At 33.8% G+C, this 11499-nt stretch overlaps 1 protein-coding gene across 1 annotated transcript in view; it reads right to left on the bottom strand.

Moving 5' to 3' along the window:
* Positions 1-1214: 1214 nt before the first annotated feature.
* Positions 1215-11499, bottom strand: part of LOC125669237 (DNA-binding protein RFX2-like) — a 30171-nt gene continuing 19886 nt past the window's right edge. The window contains exons 15-25 of the mRNA XM_048903678.2: positions 11172-11253; positions 10203-10331; positions 8704-8885; positions 8168-8284; positions 7687-7992; positions 7196-7350; positions 6988-7085; positions 6736-6885; positions 4858-5066; positions 4555-4708; positions 1215-3482 (exon numbers count right to left, since the gene is read on the bottom strand). Coding sequence (XP_048759635.1) covers positions 3120-3482; positions 4555-4708; positions 4858-5066; positions 6736-6885; positions 6988-7085; positions 7196-7350; positions 7687-7992; positions 8168-8284; positions 8704-8885; positions 10203-10331; positions 11172-11253 — 1945 coding nt within the window. The 3' untranslated portion in view covers positions 1215-3119. The remainder of the gene's footprint in view (positions 3483-4554; positions 4709-4857; positions 5067-6735; positions 6886-6987; positions 7086-7195; positions 7351-7686; positions 7993-8167; positions 8285-8703; positions 8886-10202; positions 10332-11171; positions 11254-11499) is intronic.

Raw genomic sequence — 11499 nt, 5'->3', positions numbered from 1 at the left:
AGAACTTGTGGAGAGTTTGCGACGCTATGTAAAAGTGAATTCAAACCTCATATAAAAAATTTAAAACACACTTGTAAACGCTTACTTTGAGTAGATAAAAATGGAGAAAGATACTCAATTTTGATAAAGATTTATACATTTGCATGATACCCCCCCCCCCCCCCCCCCGCTAGAAAACCCCTCATATTCAGAGGATATTGATTGTGATATTTTCTACTGTATTGAGAAGGAAGTAGATCCAAGGTAAACATTTGATTACGTGGTGACTTCAATGCGAGTCTCAACAGAACCCGACTTTATATTATAATAACGATGATAATGAGTTTCTCCCTCTCCATTCATCATATACTATAGACAATCCAATTACAAATCGTCACAAAATGGATTCTAAACTAGACAATAGGGATAAAGACTTGTTAGATATGAACGTATACATTGCGAATCAACACAGAATATTGAATGGTCGTACTTTTGGTGATATGTTTGGCAATTAGTGCACTCGTTTACACCAAATGGCTGCAGCAGTCAATTCTGTGTTGACTGATTTCACAATTTTGGTGAAGGGCTTCATGGACATAACAACCATGCATTTCTTTTTTTTTTTTTTGCAGTTTAGGCCCCACCCATTCACAATCCCTTTATCCCCCAAGAAGCTTCACATCAGATATGGTAACGATGAATTGGCCATATAGTTTTCAAGAAGTTATTTAAAAATGTGAAATTGTTAACGGATGACCATGAGCGACTCGGGTGACCTAATAACCCAATCTAATTAAAACCAGACTTCTTAGATCCGCGCCGTATACTCTGCGTAAGTATTATAGCGATTAAGAGCGTATCCTTGGATTTGATTTTAATTAGATTGCCTAAAAACCTCTACTACAGATCTGTATTATTAAAGACATCAATACAGTTTATAAATATCAAAAACCCCATTGTAGAAATTTAATTGCTTGAAAGTGTTACGGAAAAATACAAATTTCGCTAGTACATTCCACCCTCTGTATTGGAGGTTGGCGTCACAAGATGTTCAAGACTATGTGAAAGACCTACACGTCCCGTGTTTCTGCTTCTTAGATCAATCTTGTGAGCTCCAAGTTCATTAATTTCCTGCCTTGTTCCGTGTTAGCAATATTTAACATCTAAAATAAAGTTTTTGAATTTTTTTTTCATAACAGGCAATCCATATAACACCACCGAGAGAAGAACACGTGTTAATTTAACAAATTGTTTTATTCATTTCAATTCTTCATAACTTTTTATCAAGATTTCCAATCACAAAAATAACTTTTCAGAATCATTAATGTTACCTTCTTCAGAAGGTAACAGCAGTACAAGAGAAGCAGTCTCATTGAACACAATGCCTTTCCCCATTTATACACTAATAAATAACATAAATAACTGCAAATCAGAAAATTAAGCTCTCAAAGACTACCTGCCTGATTCGCAAAATACACATCTTGCTAAACTACGTTCATATACTTTCTGTACAAACATTGTCCAGCTACATTTGATCTAAGGCACAGATTGTCGAACAACTACTGCAAAAGGAAGGGAATAATATTGATGTGTAAAAACTTCGAAAGTCTATAGTGCATCGGCAAAATCTGATCTCCAAATTCAATTCCTACGAAATAATTATTTAGCTATATACAAGAGATCTATAGCTAACTAGCATATTTACTAGTATGTACACAAGATTCTTTTTTTTAAACCAAAAATACAATTTTGCTATATTGGGACAAAGCAATCCAAACTGAATAAGTATTTGGAATACCCTTCCAAATGATGGGGGAAAAAAACAAACCAAACAAAAAAAAAACATCCATAAATATGACTAGTATCTAAAATTATACACAATGCCTGCAAAATTAAAAAGAAAAGACCTGTATATGTGTCTTTGTGCAACTCCCTGCTTTCACGTACATGCAACTTGAACAGCTTGCTACATCTGTCATGTAAAATTTCATGAAACAATGCAATACTCTAGCAGAAACCGATTGGGAGATAATACTGAATTTAAAACATTCAATGAGCAGTATTCAATCATGTACGACAAGAGACCAAGAATTTGAAAGGAAAAAAAAAATAAAAAGAATTTGAAACAGTATGCAATTACAAACAAATTCAAAAGATGAATGCATGGTAAACAAGAGCTTCACAAGGCAGGGCATATCCCCTCACGAGTGTCCACAAGCGCTTTTCTATGGACCCATAGGGGTCTTCCTTTCTTGATAATAAACCTATATGATAAGTATCAAATTGATCAGGAAATATGGTCTGCAGAGTTTTTACAAGAATTATGAATTCCAAGTGATGTTGAACTTTGACCTTTATACCCCGAAATCAGTAGTGTTCTCTCTCTCTCGAGAACAAAGCTACATATGAAGTATCAAATCAAAGAAGCAAAAAATATAGCCTGTAGAATGTTTACAAACTTTTACTAATAAGTTCCATAGTGACCTTGATCTTTGGACCTAAAAATCAATAGGGTTCTTCCTCTTTTGATAATAAAGCTACCTGTGAAGTATCAATCATGCAAAGAGTGTCTGCAACTTCACAGTCACACACACACACTCGCCCACAAACGAACTGTCCCGTTAATATATCCCCTATCACAATAAATTGTGAGGGAATAATGAATGCATTAAATTTTTATCATGTAATTGACATCAAAGTAACTTTTCAGAAGCAACACCATAAAATACAGTCAAAAATTACAGAAATATTCTATCTAATGTTTTATCACAACTGTGTCACTGCCATTTTCTAGTTGTCGTTTTACTGGCCTCTTTTCCAGATCCTTTTTTTGCATACATTGCAGTTCACCCACCTTTCAATGTCTATTGACCTTGAGACTGATCAATCAACACAATTAATTCTCAGTTTTAAGGGGAAAAGATTGCCATTTAACAAAGTGTTACGTTATCCATTGTACTTTGCTAAATCATTTTTCATTTCATCAACTGCTTGAACTCTTAACATGCATTTTTATACATGTACACTAAATACATAAAAACATATGTACAAAACAGGATGGAATTACAACTTCAAGAAGGGGTGAATTATCATCATAAAATAACACAATTTGTTCATCCTTGTATGTACTGTAGTAAATCCTATTCCACTTTTAATCTCTTGGCACTTTGTGCATCCCCTGAGCCCACTGCATTAGATACTGGCATCACAACAATGGTTTTGGTTCCAGGGATAGTATTTCCTGTACTGGCTGCCCTTACAGTAACAGTGGTAGGGTTTGAACCTGGAGCTGCTGTCACAATGACATTCCCATTGACATTTCCAGTAGTGCCAGAATTGGACAAGACCATAAGTGTGGTGGTATTGGGCTGTCCAGTCTCACTTTTGTTCAGCAATGTTTGAGCAGAGGTTGTCGTAGCATTTGTTGCAGGCTTATTAATCACTACAGGCTTTGTTTCAGCTTCAAGATTACTCATCAGTACAGCACTGCTAATGTCAATAAACTGTATAAAAAAAGAAAAGGAAATCATAAGACTCTTTAATACAAATCATGTAAGAAATTGAGACTATTTTTAAGTTTTGCACGTTACCAAAAAAAAAATTAATTAAAAAATTCAGATTGAACCCTTAGTTCTTACATTGCTCATATCAAACTTAAATCACACTAATACATTGTCTTTACTTCAATTAATCAAAGTATCGTATATATACTTGTACAAAAGGTAGTTCATTTTTTTTTTTAAAGCTCGTTACCATTTTTCTGTTGTTTTGAAGGAATTTACACCCAACCCCACCCTCAGGTTGAATAAAATTTCAACTAGAATTGACAGTCAATTTCAGATCAAGATTTTGTCAAATATTTTGTCTCAATTCAAACAATTTACATTTGACGGTGTTCATGGGGATGTCATTCCACATTATCAAAAGATAAACTACACATCTTATAATAAATTGTTTTTACTTATATTTATTCCTTCTCATGTCAATCTAATGAAAAGAAGATTTTAGATCTGCTCATGTACTTGCATACATATTTTACATGTATTCACACAACATAATCATTATCCACTGTCTCTGAAACTGGCACTATCCTTAGATGTGTGAACCAGTTGGGTTATTTTTATCGTATATTTCTTTTTGTTAATTTAAATCTTGTCTGCAATCAGTATTTCATATATACTTAGATGTGTGCAGTGTAGAAATGTGAACTCTGACAGTGTTAGTACTTCTGAATGATTGTTATTTATTTCCATTGTTATAATTAATTGCTTGTTAACCTGTACATGCCCCACCGACGACCCTTGATTGGTGAATAAACAATATATATACATAACCTTTTCTTACGTATTCGAGTGGATCTAATTTTAACATCCAATTTTAATTAGATTGTTCTCACATACATGTATATATTCCCCTGTTTTATATTTCTAGAACATCGGCCTCAATCCAATTAACTCTGACCCATTTAAATTCCATTGGTAATAGGACTTGGATGTTGAACATACAGTTTTAAGCAAGTATATACAGTATAGACAATGTACATGTTGTAGGAAGTACAACACATGCCTGTCTGACCTCCCCCATGACAGCTATGGGAGTCTCTCCTGTAGCAGCTGCCACTTTGTGTTCCACCAGGTAGAACATGTACTCATCATACAGAAGACGAATCAGGTGAAAAGAACCAAAACTAGCTGCACTTCTCAAAGTCAAATCCCTTATCACCATTGAGCTGTAAATATAATATATACAACCTCAGTTCTTCCACAAATCAAATATAAACAGAAGACTATATTGGACATCATGAACACTTAATTAATTTTCAAAGAGATAGACCATTTGAAACTTTTTATCCATAATACTTGCAGAATATTTTTATACCTGTAAAATGACCATTTCAGCAAAAATTGCCTGGCTGCTTTAGGAAAGTTGTCGCTCCCTTCATGAGGTTTAAGGACTTGGTTGACCACCCCCTCAAGCCAGACAGCCCACTGTTCCAACGAGTTCTGGAGCTCCAAGGTCTTTTTAAAGTCATCCTGTAACTGCTGAACCACATCATCATCACATTGACAGACCCAGGATGCTTGCTCCTATTAAATGAGAAAATTTTAATTTTTTTTTGTTAATTTCAATGCCTTACTAGCAATCAAAAATATATTTTGAAGAAAACAGTTGACGTAACGTTTCGCACTGTAATACAAAGCCAAATTTCCTAGTCTATACTTAAATACACATTTCAGTCCAATGACAAGAGTGTCTCTTTAAAATATTTAGAAATGACATATCCCTATTCCCAAATTTTAACATCAAATGAGCATAGAATTCTAATCAATTATTTGGGGAACCCCAAGAATTCAATGTGCTTTTTCTGCCTGATTTTCCATGGACAGCCTCTTCAGAAAATCAATGATAATATCAAAGAAAAAAAGAAAGGTCACAGTGAAGAAAACATTGGTAATTCATATAACATTTTTTGTCTGTATTTCATACCCTAGTTCACATTAAGAGAACATGAAATATTTCCCAGGACAAAGTAACCTGATAATTGTGTTCATTTTCTAAATTAGAAAAAGATTAACTGTAAAATGTATTGATCAAAATATCTTGAAAAATATCAGACTGTGAAAATAACGAATTATGGATATAGTGTTAAATCTAGGATCTAGAGAGGACACATATATCATTTGTTCAAAAGGGCACTTTTCGTCGCGGCAAGACAATTTCGGGGCACTTTCATTGTGTCATACTATGATAGTAATAGCATAATCATTTAGCCTCTTTAAAAGTTAATACCTGCTGTGTTGATTTTAAACTTTTCAATTAACATTGTGAAATAAAGAACAATTGTTTATATTCACAAATATTTTTTAAAACTTTATAGCGAAAAAAGGGCATGGTGCCAGCCAAAAGGGGCATGGCGCGGCACCATGCTAGTTTGCTTTAGATTTAACACTATGGATATCATACTATTGTTTTTCATGTCCAATGAATCCCAGTGCATAAAGTGAAGTCCACTGTACAATGTACATGCATTTACAAATCAGGTTTTACCCATTTACATTTAATATGAAGACTTGTTTTTGGATACCGATTTCACATATATGGTACATGCATGAGGTTTAAATACTGAGGAGATGAAGAAACGCCCATTGCAACTTAATATTTATTAAAGAAGGATTCCTTATTTTACTGATGCTCCCTGACTACAACAAAGTGGAACCAGATTAAAGGTCAATGTTAAGACCACAAGGTCAAGATTTTGGTATCAATAGAATGGTCTTTCCACAAGAAATACACATACCAAATATGAAAGCTTATCTCTCATGGAGTAAAAGATATGCCCAAGATTGAAGTTTTTTGCCATAGACAGACAGGCCAAAACCTATATAAATGCCACGGAATCTTTGATTCCAGGAGCAAAATAAAAATGTTTTCAATTGTGCTCCAGCTACAAAATGGTTGAAACCTGCCACTGAAATGACATCTAAACGACACCATACAATACGCAGACTGCCACTGAAATGACATCTAAACGACACCATACAATACACAGACTGTCACTGAAATGGCATCTAAATGACACCATACAATACACAGACTGCCACTGAAATGACATCTAAATGACACCATACAATACACAGTCTGCCACTGAAATGACATTTAAATGACACCATACAATACACAGTCTGCCACTGAAATGACATCTAAACGACACCATACAATACACAAGACTTTTACTGATTTGCAGTTCGTACTTACTTGTACATTTGCGAAGTCCACTCGGTTGAGATCAGTTAACATCTGATTGATCTGGGAAGTGTTCTGTAGAACTGCCCTTGCTGCCTGAGCTAAGTGGTTCAGTGAGGTGTACCGACGCAGAGTCTGAGCGAAGGCACTGACAGCACTCACCTGTAAACAAAAGAAAATAACATTCAAAGGGAACTAACTCCTTCATTTTCTCTTCCTATAATTATTGCATGCTTAGGAGATGCACATTTCTTGTGATTTTACCTTTGTCTTAACCATTTCCTCTGGGACCCCAGTCATGGCACCTTTCAACCAGTTTTCTAAACTTTTGGCAAAATTCCTTATGGCTTGTGTAAGTGAACCTGTGCAAAACATTTTGAAATACATGTACTTTTAAATTACAAGTATTACCCTGATTTTCTGAAGCTGTTTATCTGCTTAAATGTTAAGAACCCGCTTCTCTATTACTTACTAGGTATAGGTCGTAAAACATCTGGAATCAGAACTTCTACTAGTGCTTGATAAAATGTGTAATCTGCTTTCCTGACCCATTGCTGAAGAGGCTCATATGAACTGACCATATATAACTTATCCTTTGGTAACCGCTTCTCATAATCATTGTCAGCCCTACAATAAAAGCATAATTCAGGCAATGAAAAACTTCCTTATAACCTTTTAATCATGAATTTACTTTGTATTCTCCAGTGAAGGAACTTATATTACATTATTCCTAAACAAGGAACATCATACTTAAACAAATAATTGAAAACCAATTTTTATTTCCTTTTGAGCAATATCTAAAAGATTCGTGAACACCATTTTCTTTGTTTACTGCCAACCACTCACTTCATTTTGTTTATTCATACAGGGTATATGAAGAATCAATTCTGGGATATTACTCCTTGATAACATGTTTCCCATATATGCTCTTTGTGAATCAATATTAGTTTGCAGTATACTTACGTTAACTGATCTGGGGGTTGATTTCTCCAGAAGCCCTGCCATAAGGCTTCAATGAGAGAGAATTGTAGATTGACCACTACATCAACAATAGCTTCGGCATGTTCTCTATACATTTTTTCAAACGATTTGATATGCTCAATAGTAACTCCATCAGGGAAAGGCACAGATGTGTCAATATCACCAAAATTAGGAAGGGCTGCTGAGGCATCCCCTAGAAACTGTTGATGTTGTTCTTGTTGAGCCTTGGCGGGATCATGTGGTCCATGTGAACCCTGATTACTGTCTGAGCCATCTGTTTCTCCTTTCCTGTAACAAATTGTTTTATGTCAATCATTTGGATAGAAAGACATTATCATAATATGTCCTGTTTACAGACAAGCATATATAAAATAGACAATCAAATGATGGTTGCCAACAGGATCCCAGAGCTCTTTGCTAAGGAAATACCACTCAAATCACAGATGTTTACTAGTGTACTTACCCTTTACCATGATACATTGGTTGTTGTCTGATTGCCATGGTTTCATTGTCTGTGAACTGATTTAATGGAGAATTGGCTTTTATTCTTATCCCATAATAATGATATTTAGAGTTCCCCCTGAAACAAAAGTCATACATTCTTCATTTCTATATTCAATACGTTCACACTAAAATAACACGAACAAGGGTGTGATTAACATCAGTAAATGTACAACAATAAAAAGAAGAAATAACAAGACTTTGAATTTTCTTTAAACCATAAGTTATAGTTAATAGTTAATAGGACATGGTCATTACATAAATTGAGTATTTATTAACTATCAATATTACTAATAACACTTAAATTTTGTACTGTCCACATGAACATTTCAACTTCTAAATTATTTTTAAAAAATTTTTATTGGAAGGGGGAGGAGGAAGGGGGCTTAGCCTTTTCAAAAACAGGACCTGTCTTGAAAAAACTCAAGACAACCCTAAATAAACTTAAAATTATGATTGCTTTAATCAGAGAAACTTGTTTGTAAATGTTAATCTTACCTTGTACCCAATCGTCTAGTTCTTAGTCCCAAGAACACAGATCTGATAAGTTTCCCAAAAGAAGCTGGATTCATGGGATCTAAGTTCTGCTCCTGACAATGTCGAAGGTAGTGATTATACAGGGTACTCCGAGGTAAACTCACGCCCTCAGCTGTCTCGTAATTGTCTATCAACCACTGGACCTAAAATGTCATTTACTGCCATCAATATCAGTTCTACAAATAATATATTTCATTTTATCAACTAAGCGAACATTATAAAATGAAAACATTCATTAACTATGCCCAGTGTAAACCTGTAACGTCACATTCACAGTAAAGTTCTTATCATTGGACCTCTAGTGCTAGTGGACAATTTTTCATAGGGACTGCCAAAAATCTTATTATTATTAAAGTCCACCAAAATTAAATATTTTTAAAAAGAATTTCTTTGGGGAATTCTTATTTCATCATAATATATTCCATATAAGTTTATCACAAACTACTTCTAGTTTGCATATGTATGATTAGCTTTCAAGTGTGAAGTCTAACTGGCTGATTAAATAGCTCACTAATCCTGACAAAAAAGGACCCCAATAATGGAAATGCCAAATGGGAAAAAGACAGGCAATTGAAAAAAAAAAAATAGCGACCCAAGCATACTTTTCAGCAGCAGTGGAGAAAGGGTTGATCTTGACTGATTTTTTAAAGAGAAAATGTATAATAACAATGAATATGTAAACTGAAGTAAATCAGCAGTTATTCTAATGTACTTCATATAAATTATAATGGGGTTTTCGTAGGTCCTGCTAGAAAAGTATAGATTCTGCAAACTTTTTCCACGGCAGGACCTATTGTCCTGTTTCTTTGTTAAAGTTTTCAAGAACTCTAACGCAAGAAAAATTTCCATTTTACAGAATTCAAGGATTTTCATCACTTATATGTTACTTTAAGGTAACTCCATACTCTCATTAATATCTGATAAAAGTATATCTATTTTCATTTATTAGAGTTAAAATTAATAAATCATCAAATAAAATATATCTAGGTCATCATACTTTTTAAGATGTGAGACATACACAAACAGAATCATCTATCAATGTCAGAAATTTGCAATTTTCCTTGAACAGCATTATCAAAATTTCACAAAAACTGATTATAACGATATACTAGTATTCATAACAATTTCATGAAACTTTTTCTTCACAAAATGTCCATGAAAAATAAAGGAAATCTATTGTATAATGAACTTGATAAAAAAAAAAATCAATGAAAACAGAGTTATAACCCTTGGATTCAATATTTTGAAACACATCATTGCTAATTCATATATATCTCTACAAATATTTCATGGTTAACAAGATTTTTTATAGTAACTATCGGAAAAGACTCAACAAAATTTATGTTCCTATCATACACAAATCAAAATAAATCATTGATTTTGCTACGTTTTATGTCACATGAAGGTGGAGTGACTTAAATTAAAGCAATTCTTTTTACTTGAGCAATTCATAAACTAACCGTGGCAGGCGAGGCTCTGGTGGTGTGGGTTAGGGGGGTGCCTTCCCCGTCCATGGTGCCTCCCTGGATTAGATATGTTCCACCCTGGTGCTGCAATATCTGTCCCTGAACAGTCTGTACCGTCCCTAACTATTTATAAATATATAATTCTATGTTAAAAAAGACATTTTCAAAGAGCAAGACAATCATGTATCAAGACTTCAATATGGTCAACACATAAAACATTTTTTCAACATAGCAATGTAATGCATACATAAAATATAATTTGTTTTGGTTAAAAACAAATGTCTCCCCAGCTCCCCAAATTACAACCCCTTTCCCTTTATGATCTGCACTTTGTGTATTGAGGAAAGAGATAGAGAAAAGATTCAAAATTGATGTGAACAATGTCATTGTTGTATATGATATAAAAATAATGACTGCTATGCTGAAGTACCAGAACATTTAGGAAAGTGATCCATTTTTTTTATCCATTGTAATATGGTGAATTGTAGGAAAATATTAGATCCCTGGTCAGAAAATCTGAACATCATTAAATGATAATGAACAATTGTACAAAATTTCAAGACTATCCAATAAGCCATATATAGGAGATGTTTTCACATGTTACTTTACATCCTCCATCCCTCTTAGACCCACTATACTATAACTTATAGGAAAATAATTGGATCCTCGGCACATCTACAAATGGCAATAAAGCATTATACAAAGGTTCAACACTATCCAATAAGCCATATAGACGGAGAAGTGTTCATAAACTATATTACATCATCCACCCCTCTTAGATCCACTATAACTTTTAGGAAAATAATTGGATCCCCCTGTACAGACAATACGCACATCTAAAAATAGCAATGAAGCATTGTAAGAAGTTTCAAGTATATCCGATACACCATATAGGAGGAGAAGCATTCACAATATTTTGTAACACACAGATCTATAGTGCAAAAACAATATGTAAAGGCTCACCTGCTGCCCTGTACTCTGATAGTATGTGCTAGATACTGGGGTATACATTGTCTGTCCGTACTCATTCTGGTAAGTACCTTGCCTAAAAAACAAGAAACAACTGTTACACATTCTAGCTCTTGATCTTAAAATAATTTGTTGAAAATACACATGGTGTCAGAATTTAAAGTACATAAACGAAAATTTTGTTGTTGAAATAAAGACACTAGATTCCTTTGTAAATTTAAAAACGATAAATATCATTCAATACAAAATTGTGAAAAGTTTTTACTCTTAATAAAAATTACTTCAACAATATATCATTTCAAATTGTGTGCACATCAGAATG

The sequence above is a fragment of the Ostrea edulis genome, chromosome 4 (assembly GCF_947568905.1).
Source record: "Ostrea edulis chromosome 4, xbOstEdul1.1, whole genome shotgun sequence".
Classification (NCBI taxonomy): domain Eukaryota; kingdom Metazoa; phylum Mollusca; class Bivalvia; order Ostreida; family Ostreidae; genus Ostrea; species Ostrea edulis.
The sequence above is the reverse complement of the archived record's forward strand: the minus strand, read 5'-3'. Positions and strand labels throughout refer to the sequence as shown.